This window comes from Tetranychus urticae, chromosome 1, assembly GCF_039701765.1.
Source record: "Tetranychus urticae isolate SD_2017Ah chromosome 1, NJAU_TeUrti_SD_1.0, whole genome shotgun sequence".
Classification (NCBI taxonomy): domain Eukaryota; kingdom Metazoa; phylum Arthropoda; class Arachnida; order Trombidiformes; family Tetranychidae; genus Tetranychus; species Tetranychus urticae.
In genome coordinates this window covers 24,199,955-24,221,279 of record NC_142958.1, presented here as the reverse complement: position 1 = coordinate 24,221,279, position 21,325 = coordinate 24,199,955, and the positions used below count along the sequence as shown (strand labels likewise).

At 30.7% G+C, this 21,325-nt stretch overlaps 2 protein-coding genes and 1 long non-coding RNA gene across 6 annotated transcripts; 1 reads left to right on the top strand and 2 right to left on the bottom strand.

The window, feature by feature from the left end:
• The first annotated feature begins 35 nt into the window (after positions 1 to 35).
• On the top strand, positions 36 to 20,216 carry LOC107362661 (BDNF/NT-3 growth factors receptor-like). 2 transcript variants are annotated; one of them, XM_015929761.3, is made up of 14 exons: positions 36 to 2,056; positions 5,171 to 5,245; positions 5,331 to 5,402; positions 8,356 to 8,424; positions 9,007 to 9,170; positions 9,881 to 9,977; positions 10,246 to 10,508; positions 10,923 to 11,102; positions 13,415 to 13,525; positions 13,673 to 13,785; positions 14,821 to 14,906; positions 15,883 to 16,034; positions 16,898 to 17,451; positions 18,553 to 20,216. In XM_015929761.3, exons 1-14 carry the CDS (start codon positions 1,728 to 1,730, stop codon positions 18,919 to 18,921), a joined length of 2,634 nt encoding a protein of 877 aa, XP_015785247.1. In that variant the 5' UTR covers positions 36 to 1,727; the 3' UTR covers positions 18,922 to 20,216. The 2 variants fall into 2 exon arrangements, with proteins under 2 accessions (XP_015785247.1, XP_015785248.1); XM_015929762.3 differs by having other exon boundaries at positions 50 to 2,056; positions 15,916 to 16,034.
• LOC149094809 (uncharacterized) lies at positions 5,072 to 6,610 on the bottom strand. 3 transcript variants are annotated; one of them, XR_016198080.1, is made up of 4 exons: positions 6,203 to 6,610; positions 5,926 to 6,116; positions 5,564 to 5,708; positions 5,072 to 5,353 (listed from the first exon to the last, which is right to left on the bottom strand). It is a non-coding gene; the product is annotated as an uncharacterized LOC149094809 (long non-coding RNA). The 3 variants fall into 3 exon arrangements; XR_016198082.1 differs by having other exon boundaries at positions 5,667 to 5,708; XR_016198081.1 differs by lacking the exon at positions 5,564 to 5,708 and having other exon boundaries at positions 6,203 to 6,604.
• LOC107362663 (uncharacterized) lies at positions 6,713 to 8,045 on the bottom strand. Its single transcript, XM_025160868.2, has 3 exons — positions 7,946 to 8,045; positions 7,433 to 7,893; positions 6,713 to 6,984 (listed from the first exon to the last, which is right to left on the bottom strand). The coding sequence occupies exons 1-3, from the start codon at positions 8,032 to 8,034 to the stop codon at positions 6,845 to 6,847; spliced, it is 690 nt and encodes a 229-aa protein (XP_025016636.2). The 5' UTR covers positions 8,035 to 8,045; the 3' UTR covers positions 6,713 to 6,844.
• Positions 20,217 to 21,325: the final 1,109 nt, after the last annotated feature.

Here is a 21,325-nt window from a genome sequence, read left to right as displayed (position 1 = left end):
ATGGCAATTGAGGGAGTGAAATGATGATTTAGTTTATGGTAAGTCATGAATCAGTTGCAAGTAAAAAGTTAACTCATCAACAGTGACTCTTGATTATCATCACCTAATCTCAACATTTTTACCTGTTATTACCGTTCTTGTGCTTATTTCAATCATTACAGTGCTTTAATTATAATTATCTCATTTTAATTGTTTCAAAATAGTTCATCATTAAGCTAGATATTAAACCAAAAACTTGAAACTCAGCTTTAAAGCCAACTGTAAACCCAAAAGTGCAAAACCCAAACAATAATCATGCGTTTAACTGATCAGTAATAATTAACCAACATCGACAATCAACTAAACAAGAAAAGGTTACTAAGGAGAAACGTGAAAAAGCATAGGAAACCCAAAAAGCAAAACCTGTAAACCTGGAAAGTTACAAATGGATTTTCAATTTGATTTTAGGTTAAACGCGTTGAACGTTGGCAATAGCTTTAAGTGTCTTTATTTAATCAATTGAAGCAATGATAATAATAATCAACGGCAGTTATACTTTTAAGAGGACATCAATATAAGCATTAGCAAAGTCACCCTGATTATTGTTAATAATAACAACAACAGTTCAACATAAAAATTGAATTATCCAAACTATCTAAACAAGTCAAGGATTTATTATTATCATCACCATCATTAACGACCATTTTACAGAGAGATTCAAGCTAAATTATGTTAATCATCATAATCTAATCAACATTTATGGTCATATGCACCAATTTTGCCGTGCAAAAGTAAATTAAAAAGAGCGCCTTTCAAAGTCACTGAAATATTTTTCACCAACATTACCAACAGTTAACTTTGTTGTCATTGTTATCATCATTTTTATTAATCTACACTCATTTTTGACTGCCATTCAACTAAATTACATTTTGATTGTATGCATTTCCCTACCAACCGTTAATAAAAAATAGTAACCATCAAAATTGTTACCAATTTTCAGTGTGATGAGTCTCCTTGCTCGACAATTTTACTGTTACCATCATCATATCAATCAACAGTCACATCAATATTACATTCATTATATCAACGATTAATCTCGTCATTAATATTTATATCAACAAGCAAATACCCAAACCTAAACCCAAAAACAAAATACCAAGCCAAACAACCTGAACCCGGGCCCTATCAATGTCAGCTTTTGAACAAAAAGTACAAGGATTATCAAATTATTATCAAACCAATAAAGGTTTAATTGTTAATGTATCCTTGGACGTGTTTGTACGCAAACAATTAAATCTCGAAACCACCAAATAATAGTAATAATAATATAATAATAATCCAAAACAATAGCAACCACCAAGATGAACAATACAATGGAAAGAAGAAGGAAGGAATATGAATGCAAAATCTAAGTGTCCAAATAATAAGTAATAAGATATGTTAATTAAGTGCCATTTGGATTAATTGTTTTACGCCAATATTGATCATCGCAATAAAAATCACAATCATCTCAATAATTGGAGCCATAATTTACAAGGGAAAACATTTAATGGTGTCGCGTCTCTTTGCTCAACACTGTAACCAGTTTTAGGTTTGCAGTTGGTTTTCACCCATTTTTTTGGTTAACCATCTTCTTCAACTTTACTAATTGCTGCGAATGAAATTGAAACTATTTTAGCATTTAAACTCTACTCTCTATCTTTCTCTCTTTCTCTATCAATCTTTATCTGTTTAATTGTTGATAAGTTATGTACAACTTGAGACAATTTCTTGCAAACTTAGCTTGGTCCATAAATAATCAGCTGATCCTCTTAATCATCATATTCACAATAAGCCTTGTCATCTTTTTACCTGTTGATTGTGGTAAATTAGCATCATCAGAAGAGCAACAGCAACAATTGAAAAGTTTACCACCATCAACATCATCTTCAACTCAAAGACTTTCAACCAAATCAGAAGCTGATCTGTGTGAGATTTGCTGGTGCAACAAGGATTCACTTGCATGTCAAAAGGACAATCGACTTAAATCATTTCCAATATTGTTAAATGAAACCAAAAGAGCAGCAATTAAAGAAATGTAAGTTTCCAAATGAAACCCAAATTGATTCACCAAGACAATCAATCACCAACTATGTCAATGTCAATAGTGTCCAAGTAACCCAGTGACAAATTTTGTTTTATTGCAGCAAATTTTCAACAATCAAACAATCAGCTAATTGATAGTCAACAATTATTATTGTTTACAATCATAATCAACATTGCGTGTTATTTGCCTGGAAAAGTGAAAAATATTTACAAATGCAAAAAACCTTGCAACTAACAATAAGCATATTTTGCATAATCAAACTGAAAAACAAATGCAAGAAAATGAAATCATTAAAATGATCACAATTTCATGGTTAGCATTCAGATCAACAATCAGAGTAAAGGCAAAAGTTGATTGTTGTTAATTGAAAGGAAAAATATTTATTCAATTGCAAAACTTGATTAGAATTTTTGATTAACCTTTTAATGAAGATTCAAAGTATTTTTGCATTTTTGATTCTTTTAGATTTTGATTTTACTTTTGACTTACATTTGTAATTTTGAAGATCTTTTCCCTTCTTTGCTCTCAATTTTACACAGATTTTGCATAATCTTGATGAACTTTCTCCTGCTGCTTTCATAGCAACTCTTGAAACTGCGTCAACGTTTATTTCATCTCAATCGACTCGGTAATTTAGCAATCAATTTGATAATAAATAGTCAACTATGCATGATGGTAAAAGGCAGGATTTATGATGGTTGAAGGTGAAACTAAATAGTTACAGACAAAGTAAAACCCTTTTTTAATGAAAACAAGTGACAATGGAAAGAAAAAGTTAATTGTTCAGTAATTTGACAGAGAAATTCATTGATGATTAAGATGGTCACATTTGCAGGGGAAAACAGAGCAACTGAAAAGGTCAGAAAATGCGACAATTTGCTTTCACATGCTTTTACTTTGCACCAATTAATGGACAACATTCACTTGAGTTAATTATTATCTCTATTGCTGTGATTATTGTTACTATTAATGTTATTACATGTTTCAGCCCATATCAAGGTTTCCCGGGCTCACATCATGATAATAGTGATTCAAACTGTTTAACTATTACGATGATGTGTGTGTTATTGTTGATTTTCTTTGAACCAAATATGAAAGCTTGAAAAAAAAGGTCTGATTGATAAATTGTAATGATAACAAAATAACAATGATATTTATGAGCATAAAATTTATACAATTAAACCTTTCAATATCTCTTTACTGCGCTATTAAAGGGTAATCAAGAGAAACACTGCGACACTAATAATTCCCAGGGATTCAACAATTATCATACCATCAATAATCATCATCTTTTATCGTCTCTTTTTGCCCCTTTACGTCTCACCATAAACATGATAAAGATGCCATGAACCACTCCCATGGATAGATATTTACCTTTGTTTCATCCCTTCTCTTATCATCTTGATTGTTGTTAAGGTTAACTTTTCAATTGACTAAACATTTATTGATTTTAATTTGAACACTGATCAAGTTTAAATGCGCAATTTGCATCACTTTTTGGTTCATTTTGCAAATCTAACAATTTTGCTTGTCGATTCATTTCAAACCTTAACCGTTACTTTGAAATTAAATATTGAAAGGCCCTTCAATTATGTCAATATTTATCATTTATTATCATTTGACATTCTCAAGAAGCCGAGTGTTTTATGGTGATAAAGATAGCAATGAATGCAGAAATAGGAATGATTAAAATTATAGGTAGACTGTAATTTGCAAATTGATCACAATTTGCAGTTTTTGCTTTCCCTCAACCTGACATTTAATGCTTTCCTTTTTGCTTATCAACCTTTTTGAATATCAATCATGTTAATGGGATGATATATTTTTTTGAGTAAATCAATGAAAATTGTTGAGTATCTAAGTTACAATTGAATTACAATTAAGTCTCATCACAAAAGGTAAACCTAAACAGAGTCAACCTAAATTTATAAATATGTAAGTTGATCTATTTTCACCTGATTTGCGTGGTTTCAACCCGAATTTGTATTTGTGCAAGGAAAATGCTTAAACATTGATATTGGTTGCCATTGACTATTTAGACTACATAATTATAACAACAACAATAATAGAGTGAGCAACCAGAAAAGAAACAATTAACTTGATATAAATATTATGCATATTGGAGTTGCTCAAGAGATTTTGATCAATATCTTTAGGTACCAAAAGTAGACCTAAACACAATTACAATAATAACCAGTATTTTTAGGCAAATGATGTAAATGCAAAAATCAGTGAAACCAGAAAAAATTAACTCAACTGATTGCATTGAAACAAGCTGATTAAATATTTTTTCACATTTTAAACTGTTGTTTTTTACTTCGCAATGTGAACGAGAAATGTCATCAACAGTAACATTTGAATAGACTGTGAGAACCCAATTTATTGGCTTTATCATTAATGATAACAGTAACCGTAATAATATTTTAGGTCATCTAGGGTGTTAAAGGACATTGAAAAACATTGCATTCTGCTCCAATTTATCAGGCAAAGTCGTTTCATGGGTTTCAGATCAGATTCACATTTTCTACTTTTAGACCTGATTTGCATTAATCCAGGCTGCAAAACTCATGTTAGTCTTTGGCCTCTTCAATGATTGTCAATTTGAATATCGTTTTATGGACGATTTAATGTTAAATCAATTTTTGCATTTAGACTTTTCTTTTGCATATATTTTTACTTTGTAACTTTTTGGGTTTGTTGATTGAATTTGCTACAAAAATTGTCAAATTGTTCAACTTACATTACTGTTAGTTTTAAAAACGGGTTGTTTTTGTATCAAATTGAGTTGAATTCATTTACAGCTAACAGCGAACATAATTGTTATTTAAATTCACTAGATAACCGTCAGATTTAATTGAATGTTGAAAATATTGAATTTTGCATTAAAAATGACAATTGCAGATAAATAATGACAAACTTACTATTTTTTGTTTGGAAATATTGATTGGTGAAAAAATTATGAAAACTAAAGACTGGAAAACAATTTTACAAACCTTGGTCAACTAGTTTAGTGATTGAATTGATTGTTAAATCAATAATTTATTTGTTTTTACAATTGAAGTATTTCAATGATTAACCAATCTTTTATTTGTTTAATTGCCACAGAATCATTGAGAATCAAGCCGATTTAACGTTGTTAAAAGACAAAGATTTAAGCTTTTATCCAAGCATAACAACACTGTAAGTAAAAAGTTGACAATTGTAATAGTTGAATTGTGAATTTTACGCTTTCTAATTCTTCCTTTAATTGCAATTTCTTCTCCAGGACAATCAGCAACAGTGGTTTGGCTATAATTGAAGAGAATGCATTCAAAAGTAACAAAAAATTAGAAAAAATGTAAGTAATTTCAAGTTAACAAGTTAATTTTGATGAGTAGTTAAAGGCTGTCAATGGTGCGAATGCTATAAATCACATTTATGCGTTTTAAATAACACCGATGTTACCCTTTACCATCAAATAAACCAGATTAATCAGATTAACCTGATTAGCTATCTAACCTGCACTTATATAAAGTGAGTGAAAATAGCAAATAATAAACTAGTATTTATAGCTAGTAATTTGCAAAATAAGAATGAAAAAATTATTCAGTCATGAATTTACTTAGATTAATTTTTCACTTGTTCAAGGTAGACAGCATTTTACCTGTGAAAGAAACAAAAAAAATAATTATTAGAGAAATGCAGTGATTTGAAAAAAAGTTTCATCAGGAAGATTCTGTTGGAAACGTTATTGAAGACGATTGAACGAATAATGGCTTGTATTAGGTTAAATGATGCCTCAGCGATTTGTAAATCGTTATCATCATCATCATCATCGCCATCAGAGTAGAAGAGAAACTGCTAATTAATAGGGAATTTACCTGATTCCAATCAGAAATGAACTACATTAAATTTGAACCATCCTGCCAAACTAACGTTGTAACTCCATTGATCCCGTGATAATGTTGTCTTAAAGATTGTAAAGAGCCTCAAACATTATCACTCTCTTTACATTATAATAATTATAATTATATTACTGGAAACTAAATCAATTTTTTGTTCCACCTAATAGCTGAAAGATAGACAGAAATGAGATAGAGAGATGAATTAGACAGAGAGAAAAGTAAGATAAAAATGGATGACAAAAAAAAATGTTACCTGGGAATGTCCTTGAGACAAGTTATGAGTTAGCAGAAAGCATTGAAATAGCCCAAAAAACGAGGCAAATATAGTGACGATGGTAATAATATATTTAACTCTTGATCAACTTCAATTACAATCCTTCAGTTTATGGACAGTGAACAAAACTGCAAATTATTTTTAACATGTCAACGGTTAACATGAAAACAAGGAAGGTAACCAGAAGGTAATACACAAGATAGAAGGGTTGCTCAACAAAAGTTTATCCCATTATTTTGTCGTATTAACTTAATTTAGTTACACAAAAATACAATTGATGTTTAACTTAATGATAGACATTAATTCAAATTGAAAGATTTTACATTTTTAATCAATCAACACTTTAACAAAATAAAACGCTGGTCAGCTAAAGCCGCGTAAGCCGGTTCGTTAAAACAGTTACTCAAAGCCGTTAAGCTGAGGTATCAAGTGAAGGGTTAAAGTTTAACCCTGAAGATGGTAGCAGTAAAAGTAAATTAAAAAGCGCAATTATTTTCATTTACAGATTTATTTATTTATTATTTACTATTTATTGCCTTTACTTTTTACTTGTTTTATTTTGTAATTGGTATCTTAATTGCATAAAATGTTATCATCAAATGTAGAGTTATTATTAACCAGTTAAATAATTGTATTATTGTTGTAACTACGATTGCCATCGCTATTGTTTCTCCCGTTGCCGTTACCATTGCCATTGCCGTTACCGTTTCCATTATTAATTTTGTTCCCATCGCCGTTGACATTTTTATCTCCATTGATAACTGTGACAATCAAAAATAGAGTTTAAATCATGATTAGTGTTGATCGTCAATCATCATTCATTACACAGATTCATCTTGAGCATCTTCAATCTCTTTAATTGTCAATAGCTTTTTTTCAACAAAATAACAACCTTACATTCAAATGCTGTAATCAATCCAAGAATATTTTAATTATTTTATTTACCACCATAAATTGTTAGTTTACTGTTATTGAAGAGCATTTATTTGATTTCTTTATTATACCTCTAAATAGCCATTGAATTGATGATTCAAATGACAGCCAATTGATATGAAAGCTTTATGTAGAGCTATCATTTGTGACAACCATGATGATAATCATCTGACAACTTATGATTGATCATCCAAATCAGATGATGATTAGAGTATAGTAAACTTGTTGGTTAGCAAAAAACCCTGATTTACAAAGAGTCACTCAAAATTAACTTACTTGGGCCAAAATTAACAAAAACATAATCAGAACCATCCTTAGGCGGATCAAAACTGTTGATACTGTGGACATTGCTTTGATTTTCTGTGTCACTCATAGCAATTGCTTGATTAAACGGCGGATCAGCTCCATTCAATTGTGATACAGATGAACTTTTACCAGATTGTTGACCAGTAACACCAATAGCAAAATTACAATGAAACTCATCATCAGCTAACAGGCATTGAATCTTTCCATCACAGAGTAGTGACCTAGGAATACATCGTTTGCTTTCTTGACACTGATAGGCACAACTGTCCTCCTTTGGCGATGGTAATGGTGGACAGGACTGTTCATCATCTCCTTGTGGACACTCAATTAGACCATTACATCTGTACTCTTGATTTAAACAGGGTCCATTAAAACAGTGAAATTGATTTGGCAAACAAACTGGCTGATTGTTCACCTTATCTGTAAAGTCTCTGCACAAACAAGATCATTATTGAAATGAATTATTTAATCACGAAAACTTACCCTTTCAACAATTGATTCCGATTATTAATGATTGATCCATTTGAAATTGCAATTGAAATTGTACAAATTATAACTAAAAGCAATACCATTTTGTGACTCTCTTGGACTGTAAATAGCTAGAATTGATCGATTACAATTTTATATAAAGATGGTAACGATGTTGATGGTTGATAACCGCAAATATAATCAGTTTTTACGAACAAATTGACTTAAATTGGTGTAATTTACAATTTGGTTAGTTGCTGTCATTAACGACTAGTCAAACCAAAGACAATAAATGAACAGTTCCCATTATAAAGCAATTAATTACTCATCAATAAGTGATCAAAATTGTATTGCAAATTTGAATGCTTTGCTTATTTCAACGATTTACTTCTCAACCTCTAACTTCACTTTTTGTATACTTTCAGTGATCTCAGATTGAATAAATTACAAACCTTACCTTGGATGGTTTTTGATCAAACTAACTTGCCAACAATGTAAGTAAACCAATCAATTTTAATTTCTCACAGAATCCAATGTGCACTATTGATTTATACAAATGGTTCATAGATTTTTCCAATGTTGATGGAAATCAAATCCAAGTTTCTCATCTACTTCCAAGAGATGTTAAATTGCGAATTAACAAATTGCTTCACCATTTATCTTTAAACAATTATCTTTGATGTTGAAGTAAAAATCTCATAAGCAATTGATTCTTATTGCAGTATTTTGCATTGACCATGAACAATTGTATTTGAATAATATTAATAGTTGTTGACTTGATAACATGAAGATTGACTGTTTGATAAATTGCGTTCTGCTTTCAATTTGGTATAATTATTTTGGTAATCATTTCGTACTTGATGGTCCCTTCAAATCTCGATTTGATAGCACTAATGTTTTACCAAAATCAATAGTCCAAGTACACTTTCTGCATTCAAGCCATTTGTTTTTTACTCAATACAAACCCAATGTAAACCTTTTTAGTTTCCCAATCGTTCATCTTGAACCTTTACTGGATATCCTCATTTTCATGCTATTTTTATTCATGATGATATTTATATTGATCCTCCCAATAGTATCATGACTGGCAATCCATTGGCATGCAATTGTAGTAATAAGTGGATCCAATTGAATATGATAGATGGTGGCTCAAACCTAGGACCTTATTGGGACAAAATAACATGTATACATAAAAATGGTTCAACCGAGAATCTCTTGCAAGCATCGATCGATGATTGTGGTGAGTAAATTGCAATTGCACTTAACCAGAGAAAAGTAAAAACCAGTAAATTAAACCCAAAAATTGAGCTAAAAACCTGCAGGTCGACTTGGAATTAAAATTGTCTGCAAAAAAAGACAATTGAAATGCTTTTAATGCTTATTTTGCCTCAGTCTGACTGATGAAAAGTATACTTGAAGTTAACCCAAAATAACCAACAACCCAACCCAATGCAATTTTGCCAACCTAACCCTACCTTTTATCATCATCATTTTCATGGTTTCTCATCATCTTATTCACTCACCTATTTTCCTCGTCATTCCCATGACTTCCTATTGCATTTCTCATGATTAAATGTTTTCCAAATAATACAATAACGAGAAAAAATGGTTCCTTTTTTGGGGTTTATATGCGCATCAAGCAAACATTTGGATAAACTTACAGTCAGAAAGTGAAAAATATTACAAAGTAATCGACCCAGGAGAAGATTTAATTTGTTTGTTTCATAATGTTTGTCGATTGACTGTAATTTGAAAGTAAAGTTGCTTCTCTTTGCGCAAAGATACAGAACCTTGCATGAATTTGCTCTCGAGGTTGTCCAGTCTAATACCTTTCCGTGTTTAACATAATTGATTATATTTTTTGCAACTTTTCTTGGAATCTTTTCATTGAAAAATCCATTGTCTGACTATCTAATTTAATATTCATTTCATTTGTTTCCGTGTTCCCAGATTTACCAAAAGTAACTGTAGATCCAAAGTCAATTAACATCAACGAAAGCCAATCAATAACAATTACGTGCCATGTGACCGGCAGTCCAACTCCAAGGTAACTCACTTGCAACCTAAGAAGGCTTTAGCTCTAGGTTGAAAAACAAACAGCAATCGGCTCAAGTATCGTACTTTGATTTAAACTATTAAACTGGTCAAAGATGAATTTATGGTTGACTGAATTGATTCTTGATTAGAAAATTAAGATCACAAAAGCTGAATCTTCGGTTGCAATTTACAGAAAGCTATTGAGTCCAATTGTTTAAAATGCTATTTAATTGTTTTGCAATTGATAACTAACATTGTATTAACGTTTAAATTTACAGAGTTTTCTGGCGAATAGACGATTCTTTTTCTAGAATCAGTTCATCTTTCATAAAATCTCACCTTAAATCATCAGAATCAGGATTAACAATGGCCAATATATCGGACCCAGTCCGACCTTATTCACTGATTACAATTGCCAACCCTAAAGAGTACAATGTACTAGTAATTGAAAACATTACTGGACCCGATGTTGGTTCAATCAAATGTATTGGAGTTAACATGGTTGGTCGAGTTCAAGATGAATCAACTCTTCAAATTGCAGGTAAAATAAATGAGAGCTTTCGATTCGGTTTTTCAGCTTCAATATGAGTTTTTTTTCGCAAAAAAAATTGATTGTTAATTAATGCCATTTGATGATGAAGCAAAATGATGATTTTTGTTGTTTTTACAACAAAAATGGACTGAAATGTGACAACTTTCAAGGCAAATGCCAATATAAGATAATTGTTATTAAATTATATGCTAGGAAGGTCGTTTTTAAATGCACAATGGCAGAAATTGTTATTAAATTGATTAGAGTAACCTTGATTAGACTATTATTAATTGTTAAACTGTAGTTTAATGACAATTGAGCTTTGTACAATCAAATGGCAAGATTAACTAGACAATTGGATTTTAAACGACTTTATTGATATTAACTGGTCATCATTAACTCATTCAACGTTGAACCCTTTAGGTAAACCTCGCATTGAAACATTTGAATCTCAAGTCAAATTTCATTTGTGTCTCAATTACCGAATCACTGGTGTTCCTAAATTAAAAAGACTCTGGTTTTTCAACGGTAAACCGTTAAAATTTAATGATGAAATTAAAGATCTTGAAATAAGATCACCTAAAAATCCTCACCTGATGCAAGGTAAGAACAAAAAACTAACTGAATTAATCAAATTGCTCAAGATAGACCCAAAATCAAAGTCAAAGTTGAATCTAATAGCTAAAGGATTGATATTAAACAATATTTCCAGTTGAGTTGCAGTTCGTATTTTATATTGAAAATTATATGTTTATGCTCATTGTTTCAATCGATAGTTGATCAATAAAAATGTAAATGGCCTAAATTGGTTATAATCAAGCAACATATAATATCCTTGATTTAGTTTAAAATGCATATAATTTTGTGACCAAAAAATAATATTTACAGTTGTTGGTTGAATCCATGTTTAAGTTATATCCATGTGGTTACTCTGAAGGCTGTGTTTTTATTCACCTGAGCTCGCGATTTCTTTCATTGTTACTTCACAGGCTTCACAGTTGCTATCAGTTTCAATTGCTCATTGCATCGAATGACGTTACAAAGTTTGATTATGATCACAATGAAGCTCAATCAGAACATCATTTTGAGTTCGATGATTATCTTGTTGCAGACACGTTCATATCAGAAGTTGAATTCGTGTCAGACCTTGACCTTCTGTCAAGAAATTCAATATTTTATATGCAAGGGAAAACAGTTGATTTAAATAAACATCATTTAGCAAACAATGTTCCTGATTTTCAATCTCTGGGATTATTTAAAAGCAAACTTGTTGAGTAAACTTTATGTTAATTTTAAATTTGAACATTTTCATCAAATCCTTTTCATTTCATTCAAAGTTTGTTGAAGCAGCAAATTTAGACAGTTTTTGTAGTGCAATTGAACAGTTAATATCTTTCATGCAACACTATTTCAACTATTATAATTATGTTAGACATTGCACTTTAATTTTTGCAAAATTAATGGTCAGGAAAAATATCTCTAAATGGCTAAAGTCAATGAACATAAAATCCTTTATCCACTTGAAGACTCAGCGTCAACGGTTCTTCTGTCATATAAAAATGTCCATTGAATTTGCAGTCTTTTTGCATCAGTCAATCGAATGATGTGAATTTTATTATATCTTCGTCACTTGTCATTCCACCGATAATGTCACTAGTCGATATCGCATTTGCACTAATCCATTGAAGTCGCGTTTTTGGTTTAGTCAAGTATTCAAAGTGAGATGAGGTTACTATGCATTATGGCAGATGAACAGCAGAAGTAGCTTCAGCAGTACCAGAAATAAGTCCATTTGAAGGGGAGAATCGCCAAGTTGACCAAAATTAACGGATAAATTATCGTTCTGTTTAACCCATTTTGGATATTCGCTGTACTTTTTATTCAGCAAGTCTAAATTGATGCAAATTAATAGTTAAATAACCAATTGGTTAATCAAATATTAAAAGTTACCTTCACTTGGAGTTGAGCTGACATAATGAAAAGTTATTACTATGAATAAATAAAAAGTCACTTTTTGTAATGACATTTGTATTTATTTACTTAACAATTTATATTCAAATTGATCCAAGAATTAACTAAACTTATTAATTTATAAAATAATTGTCGAAGAAAAGGCTGATTAGCTATTAAAATCTAATTATTGAGGGTTGTTTATGCCAATTAATCTAATTTGTGTATCAATTTCATTTCAAATCAATGAGAGTCAATAAACAAACGAGTGCATCAAAAATGATTATCAATACAAGTTCATGCAAACTTATCAAAAAGCGTTGATGAAGAAGCAAAGATTTCATGGAATCATGTGAAATATATTGTCATTTTAATCAGATAATTAGAGACATTGAATCTTCATCGGATAATTAATAGATACAAAAGACAATTATTTACTTAACCATTAATAAAATTGATAATTCATTATTGAAAAACTGAAAAGTTGGTTGACAATGATTTAGTGCAATCCATTAACTTCTGGTCATTTCAGGATGAAATGCATTGCAATTCAATTTTATGAATTTGAGATTGAATTTTTACTCTGTGATTCTGACAAATAGCAACTTGAATAATTCAAGAATCATTCAGTCTATCCATCATTATAAGACAAAAATTACAGAATAAGTACATTCATAGATTAATCATTAAGATAACTTGAAAAGTAAATATTGATTCATTTATTCAAATTAATTCCAATCAAGAATGAACAGAATGAATTTTTCGTCAAACATTTGTTGAAAGGTATTTTGTTCATTGACTTAGCTTATCTTGATCCATGGTCTAATTAACAATTAAAAAGGTTTATATTGAAAAATTTAACTTTGTTGTTCTTTTTTGGGTTTACTCTTCATATTTGATTAAACATTGTTAACAAGATTGAAGTTAATGAACAGGATTAATTAACGTTACTTTAAATTGTCTAGGATGCCTTGAAATTCAAACAACAGGAACTAAAATTTTGGGTAATTATACCTTGGTTGCTGTTAACTCCTACGGTGAAGATAATAAAACCATATCAGTGGATGCTGTTACAGGTAAGAAGACAATTTACTAAACATTGACATTGAACTTGAATTATGAGGCATTCAAGATCAAAGGTTGAAACAACAAAAAATATTGAACCACTTTAATTGAATCATTAAAACTCAATAAACCTAATAAACCAATTTTTCCCATTTCAGCTGGTTTACCCAAAAACCCAAAACTGATTCAAGTAAACAAACCGATTCCGTCTCAAGAAAGGATTTACAATCAAAATCGAAACTCAACTGATAATGTTTATTCAGTGCGAAAGGTAATTAAACCATTTACAATTTAATCTCAATCCCAATAGTCAACAATTTAAAATCTTAATCTTGTCCGCTCTTTTGCCCAACAACGTTGTTAAAAATGAAACCATTTTCTGGTTAATTTGCTATTCAATTGTTTGATGTAACTTGATGATCTAGTGATTTTTAATTCATTAATTCAAAGTCATGCAATGATTTTGCCCAAAATATGTTAATTGATTGCTTCTACTGGATGCTAGTTATTAAGCAAATTTCAACAATAATCATTTCTCCATGAACCACAAATTTATTCACCAAATTGTATTCAATTGCAAAGTGCCTGGTCCAGGTTTTAAAGCCTTAAAGTTGACCAGATTTACATGTGACATTGAATTGTAATCAGTCAACAATCAAGTGTAACATGAGTTCAAGTAAACAGAATTAAATTTTTACAAATGTTGTGGTTCATGTTGATGTGTTGACTGTCATTAGTAATAATGGTTTCCCTGGTAAATCATTTGATTCTGCCAGGAGAAAAGGGAATCACAAAGAAATTAAAAGTTGAATTCAAAATGATGTCAACCTTTCCCATTAGTGGGAAAAAAAAGACTGTCCAGTCTATTCAAATTGAATCTGGTTGGACCTTTTATTGCCGTTAATGATTAAATTAAATCAGAATCAATCGATTAATATCACATTATTTTCCATTGCCATGCATTCACCAAACATGATGGAAAATGCATTTGTAAATTGAAAATGATTATCTTGAAATGTCTTTAACCTAATAGCCGTTATTTTTATTCAATGTTGTTCTCGTTCTTTTAAATTTTTTCTGGTTTATAATTAGTTTTCTCATTGTATTGATTAGTTAATCAATTGAAGTTCACACAGAACTGGGACAATCCTATTTGTGTGTATTTATAAAGGCCTATTTGACCAATTACCAAAATGGTAAACTCGAGGAAGAAAAAAAAACCATTTACTTTGCATTTCTTTTCATCAATCCTTCTTGTTATTGTTGCTATCTTTTTATAACATTTTCGATCTTTTTCCTTCAATAGATTGTTATATTGATTGGATCCCTTGGTGGTGCACTTATCCTCTCTTCCATCATTATATTATCAATAATTCATCGTAAAAATGACAGGTTAGTATCAACTGCTTGGATAAGAAAACAAAATCTTATTCAATCCAGTAAACAATATTGAAAAAGGTGGAAGACGCCGTTTAACATTACATTAAAGCAATCTAATACACTGTCACTAGCTTTTCAAACAAACAAAGCATGATTATTTTGCAAATGATGTTGTAGATCAATCAGATTAGCACAAAATCAAATATTTAAACAAACCATTGAGAGCATTATGTTCCATGTGCATTACCCATTACTAGGTGAGCTGACCAGAAGATTTTGCAGAAAATTGAATTTTTAAAAGTAAATCTTAAAGTTACTAATCAATGAAATGACTGCAATTAACTTCATTTGTTTCTTGTAAGCTCTAAAAGAAACCCAAAAATTGCTTTATCACACAGGCTTTGAGTGCTTTTTCAAGTTCGGTTCTGGTTTTTTTTTACCAGATGCTCTAATGATAATCAGATGAAACCAGATCATAAGGGTGCATTGGAGCAATTTTTCAGCGATCATTGAGAATCTGAAAACTGAGAAATCTTTTTAGTCGCAAGTTAATCACAAACCACGAGACCTACAATTGCAACTAAAACTTGGAACGCAGTAGATCTAAATTTTAGTTAAGCATCTTTCAGCATTTTATGCATTGACTTACAGATTTTAGTTTTACTAAGCATTCGACTTTTTCGTGCAAAACTTTCTGCTCAACCTAATTCAAATAGCAATGGACTTTTGCATATCGATTTCAATCACAAATCAGTAAACTGTTAATATAACCATTTTTAAATATTAATGCTTTATTGACATTATTTTTGCAACCAGTTAATAATGAATTGAATCCTTTGATTGAAAAATGTAAAGTTAAAATTTTGAGATTGTCTTTCATCTTGAACGGCTGTTACAATAATTACGATAAAAAATGTTATTTTTGATTTAAAAATATCTTCTTCATTTGCTTTTTACTTTTTTTGTTCACTAAATTAATTGATTGCAGTTTTATTTGTTTAACAATTTGCAAATTACTCAGGATCAATAAGAATGAAACTCTGGAAATTGCGATCCGTGAAAAGATACCTTTAAATGCATCCAAAATGATTCGTAATCCAAATTATTCCCCAACCAAGGATAGTCTTTGCTCTGATTCAGGTAAAACCATTTTAACAATTCTGTTTACTTTCTTTTTATTTATTAATAGCATTTATTAACATTTAACTCAAGTTGCCAATAGTTACTTTGCTAACATTTCATTTCATTTGATAGACTACTTTACCTTTCCTATTGACAACTTGAAGGTTGATGATCATCATTATCATCATCCTGATGATAGGTTATTGATAACTCTGTTGACTTTTGGACAAACAATATCAATTTGACATATACAAACAAATATCAAATAAAAACATCAACTTGTTTTGTATTTCATCAAACTGTTTAACCTTTAATGATTTTTAAATTTGGTCCCATCAAAAGTAAGGCAACCTTGTACAATCAAGGCAAAGGAGTAACTCGCAAAATCTGGTACTTTTGACCCAATCCTCTGCAAAGGCGATCAGCAAAGAAGAGCCATTTCAATGTTTCTTAGCCACCCAAAGTTGACCTTATTTTGCCAGTTATTGCTCTATTTTTGTGTCTATCTTTTGTTTTCAATTGATGATCGGATGAATACTTGGTAATATTTAGTAATTAATAATCATTTACGGAAGTATTTTCTGGTTAACCGTCAAATTTTCCCAAATTAGCATAACCATCAACATAGCCTAATTAATTGAGGACATTTACCCGTATCGGTTTATCAATATCATCCTTTTCATCTTGCTACTTGAAAGCAATTGAAGATGAGGGGCTTTAGGAGTTAATGACACCAAAATCATTGGTCAAATTCAAATAAAAGTCAATATTAAAATTGATATTGTCTATTCAATTTTATAGCCTATTATCAGTTAATCAAATATTTGTGTTTGTATTTCAATTGAAATGGTTTGCTAACAATTTATTTACTCTTTCCTTAGGCTTAAGGCTTATCCAACGAGATCGAATAAATTTTTTACAAGAATTGGGTGAAGGAGCTTTTGGTCGAGTTTTCCTTGGAACCATTGAATGCCTTAAACCAGATGAAGAGTCAACATTGGCTGCCATTAAAACACTCAAAGATTCAAGTGACTCCGAAGTGCGGAAAGACTTTGAACGAGAAGCCGAAGTTTTATCCAATTTAACCCACGCCAACATAGTCCAATTTTATGGCATCTCTGTTGACGGTGAACCTTTAATGATGATCATTGAATACATGAAATTTGGTGATTTAAACAATTATCTAAGAGCCAATGATTGTTCCAACAATTTGATTAAAATCAATGATTCCAAGATATCTTCATATGATAAACTTGGCTACTCTGATCTACTTAGGATATCTGTACAAATAGCTGCTGGACTAGAGTACCTTTCATTACAACACTTTGTCCACCGTGATTTAGCGACTCGCAACTGTTTGGTTGGCGATGAATTGCTCGTTAAAATCGGTGACTTCGGCATGTCCCGAGATCTTTACGCTACTGATTATTATAAGGTAATTGTGAATCCCTTTTTCTGTCTCATCAAACTTCATCATAATCATCTCCGACAGCTTCTTTAAACTCATCATGTTACACATAAATTCATTTGCTCATAATCAACATAACTATCATAATGATAATAAATATCAATCATGTTGTCATATGGAAGATGATAATAGCTACAATAATAATATCATAAAAGACTTGACGATAGACTTCTTCTCATTGATTAAATTAATTGAGGTTAACTCTGTCTTGCTTGTTCTTCTCTCCCTGAAAACAACCCAATCAACAAAGAGTTTACTTAATTGGTGACAAAGTTTATTAAAGCTTCGCCATTTATCACGTATCATCCTTATGATAATCAAGTTAATCATCAAAAATAATGAGACATCATCCTAATCATTTTGGGTAGACGAAGACGGCAAAAGATGAGAAAAGTATTTGAGGCGAAAAATTTGAACAATTTTTATTTCTCCTTTTCTTTTTATTGTTATCCAATTGAATATTGTACAGGAAACCTTGATTGAATGAATGCTTCTGAAAACAGCCTTGATTAAAGTTGAAAGGAATTGATATTACAAGCAAAAAAATATTTTTCAAGGAAAAATTGAAAAATGTTGTTAACATCACTTAACTCGTCTTATTTAGTCTCTGACGCTGTCAACAACATTACATAAGGTATTGATTGTTGTGAACTTTCATTTTCTTCTCAGCCAATGATTAGCAAAATTAACGGCAATTGTTGCAAATCATATGATCATGTTTTCATCATGATTGCTTGACACAGATAACTGTTTGGTGTTAAATCAAGGCAAAACAGAGCACACAGTTTAAAGGTTCATCTTATTTATCAATATTTCATTTTTAAGTGGAGCCTTATTTACCTTACTTACACTTACTCAAATGATTATCTTTAACTTGAAATTAACAATAATATGGATAGCAAATAATCAATTAAATAGTTAGTTATTCACTGGAAAAAGGAAAAGTCTGGTAAAGTCAGCTTTCTTATTACGTTCAGTTATATCTTGATATAGATGAATTAGTCAATTGTTGTTTATCAAGTGTTGATTTATTGAATATCTTTTGTTTTTTATCAATTATCTACACAGATTGGACGTCAAACCATGTTACCAATTAGATGGATGTCACCAGAAAGCATTGTTTACCGAAAGTTTACTGTACAATCAGATATATGGAGTTTTGGTGTCGTCCTTTGGGAAATATTTACATATGGAAAGCAACCTTTTTATGAGTTATCCAATCAAGAAGTTATCAAGGAGGTGGTCGAAGGAAAAATTTTAGCTCAACCCAAGAATTGTCCTGATGTTATTTATGATCTGATGCAAGCTTGTTGGATTGAATCGCCAGTTAAAAGGATAACTGCCAGTGAAATTCATACACGCCTTCGAGAGATAGTTAAAGAGGAAAATCTTCTAATGGATAATTCATCAGTGATAGATGCTCATATAATGAGGTGAACCAAGCCAATCAATAAACACAGACAAAGACTCATGCCATTTGCAAGATCAACAATTTGGCATAACTCAATGGCTGCTCTTGAGGTTGTTGGTTTATTATTGATTTTGGCTATTAGCTAATCATACTTATACGTTTAAACCGATGCCTGTTATTCAACGCTGATTAGCCTATCTGATGGTGTTTTTTGGTGTGCTCATAAAATGACAATAATTGACAGACAAAAATGAAACAACAAAGATTCAGAAATGGTTAATCAAAAGATAAAGAAAGCTAAAGATATGGTTTTCCAGTTTCATACAGAATCAAGTCAATCTCTCAATTAAAACGCAGTTAATAATTTTCCTTACTTAATTAGAGAGGAAGAAGAGACAATCTTGTCATGAGAAGCAGGCAAAATCTCAATTGCAATAACAATTGTCTATTTTGTGGATAAAGTCAATTCGGAAAGCAAATTGTCAACTTACAATCTACTTGTTTCTCTAATTGTTACTTGTGTTGCTTTCCAATCAACACATCAATTGAAACCCAAGAAATCATCAACACCATGTCTGTGATTGACCAGTTAAATAAAACTCAACACTGGAAGCTCAACTGACTCAGATTCAATTTTCTTGTTGGAAGATGAAATTTATTAGACCAGTTGTTTGTCAAGTCAAACTCAACGAATGATGTTCATATCTAGTCTCTATTCATCTTCATCTTCTCATCTTGTCTTCTCTTCCTCATCTTACATTGCCATTCATTTGTCTTTTCCTCAACTCTTTTTTTATTTTCATTTTCAATGAACATTCTGGAAATACAATTTCTCTCTGTTTCTCTTCATGAAACCTGGAACCAATACTTCGATGATGGTGATTCATGAAGCTGTACAACTTTCATTTCAATTTCTGTGATGAGTCTGTCTTCTTATTGAAATAGCCTTTCATTTATCTGGAAAGTTGCAAGTCCTCACAATTGTTGATGATAATCATTGGCATTTCACGAGATGATCATCTAAAGGCTATAAAAGAGACAGTTTTTGAGGAGAAACTTTTTTATCTAAATTGTGATCAAACTTGTATCATTTTATTTCAATTGTAAATGACAAATTAATTTTCTTATATATTGTAAATTATTTTCATCATTTTTTTCTGTGTAGCATAATCATTGCCTTTATGATATCAGTGTCATGGATATTGTTGTCATAAATATATTATATCATGGATAATCAGCGATCGCTTGATTTTCCTTCTCAAATCATATTTTAAATGCTTCTCATCAGATTAAATTCACAAGATTTCTGATTCACTTTTAATTTATTTCTGTCAATCTATCTTATTACACTTAACTCTCTTGCACTCGAAAATGCTACCTAATAGTCTGAATCAGGTGACTTTTTGTTTCATTTTTTATCATCAAAATGAACTTAAATAACTTTGCAATAAAAATGAGAATAACTTTGAAAGTCGATCAGTATGGAAGAGATCAATTCGCAAGTTTTAACTATTGATTTGATTGAAAATTGATAATACTCATTAGTAATGAATTAGAGCTTCTAAAAGTCTAGATTTCAGGCCTGAATCAATAGACACTGGGTTAGACGTCTAACATTTTATTCAACCTCAGCTTAAACTTAGACGTTTGGGCAAAATTTCAAACTTTTAGACATCTAATCTGATGTCCAGCTTTTAATCAATTAAATGGTTGTTCCAAATTTAAACAGATACGATAAGACACATGCAATGGCTTTAAAATGTTTTTATCATTATTCGGATATTAGTCAAATTTATTACGATTATGCGATATAATTAAAGATCGAAATAAATCGATAGCAAAGTGATCTTGAAAAATCAATACGCTAAGAGTGCATCAACCAAGTTTAAGTCCAGGCAAAAGGCTGAATTGCATTAGACTTGAGCTTCAGAGCTAGTTTTCAAATTTTTATTAGGCTTGGCTATAAGCCTAATATCAGAACATTTACTCGTTACAGTGATTTCACGATTATTTAGACAAAGAAATTGAAGTCACCTATTGGTGTCGAGGCCGAAGCCATAGTATAATTAATATTAGGATAATTCAAGATTTCTGTCATTACCATTGGTAATTCAGTAGATGGAGCTGGTTTTTGTCAAAATCACGGCAATAATTTGTCTTGAAAATGATAAAATATTATTTGAGAACGAGATATTGAAGCAATAAAAGGTCAGATGACGCAAAATACTTGAGGAATGAAACTCGCGAGCTCAAGAAAAAATCTATCGAAAGATTTGCAAAAAGTTTTGGTTTTGAATATTAAACAGAAACCATTTATATACTGTCAAACCTCCAATAATGTCACACTCTCAAAATGTCACAGAGTCATGGTAACGAAATAAACAATTTAGTTTAATTCAGTTTTTTAATTAAATAAATTTTGTGAGGATT

Excerpts from the sequence above, each read along its gene's own strand:
- LOC107362661 (XM_015929761.3), top strand. The coding sequence starts at position 1,728 with ATGTACAACTTGAGACAATTTCTTGCAAACTTAGCTTGGTCCATAAAT. Across the intron at positions 13,786-14,820 it reads ATGTTTATTCAGTGCGAAAG|ATTGTTATATTGATTGGATC; the intron begins GTAATTAAACCA and ends TTCCTTCAATAG. Across the intron at positions 17,452-18,552 it reads ACGCTACTGATTATTATAAG|ATTGGACGTCAAACCATGTT; the intron begins GTAATTGTGAAT and ends TTATCTACACAG.
- LOC107362663 (XM_025160868.2), bottom strand. The coding sequence starts at position 8,034 with ATGGTATTGCTTTTAGTTATAATTTGTACAATTTCAATTGCAATTTCA. Across the intron at positions 7,894-7,945 it reads CGGAATCAATTGTTGAAAGG|AGACTTTACAGATAAGGTGA; the intron begins GTAAGTTTTCGT and ends TTGTTTGTGCAG. Across the intron at positions 6,985-7,432 it reads TTTTGTTAATTTTGGCCCAA|TTATCAATGGAGATAAAAAT; the intron begins GTAAGTTAATTT and ends TGATTGTCACAG.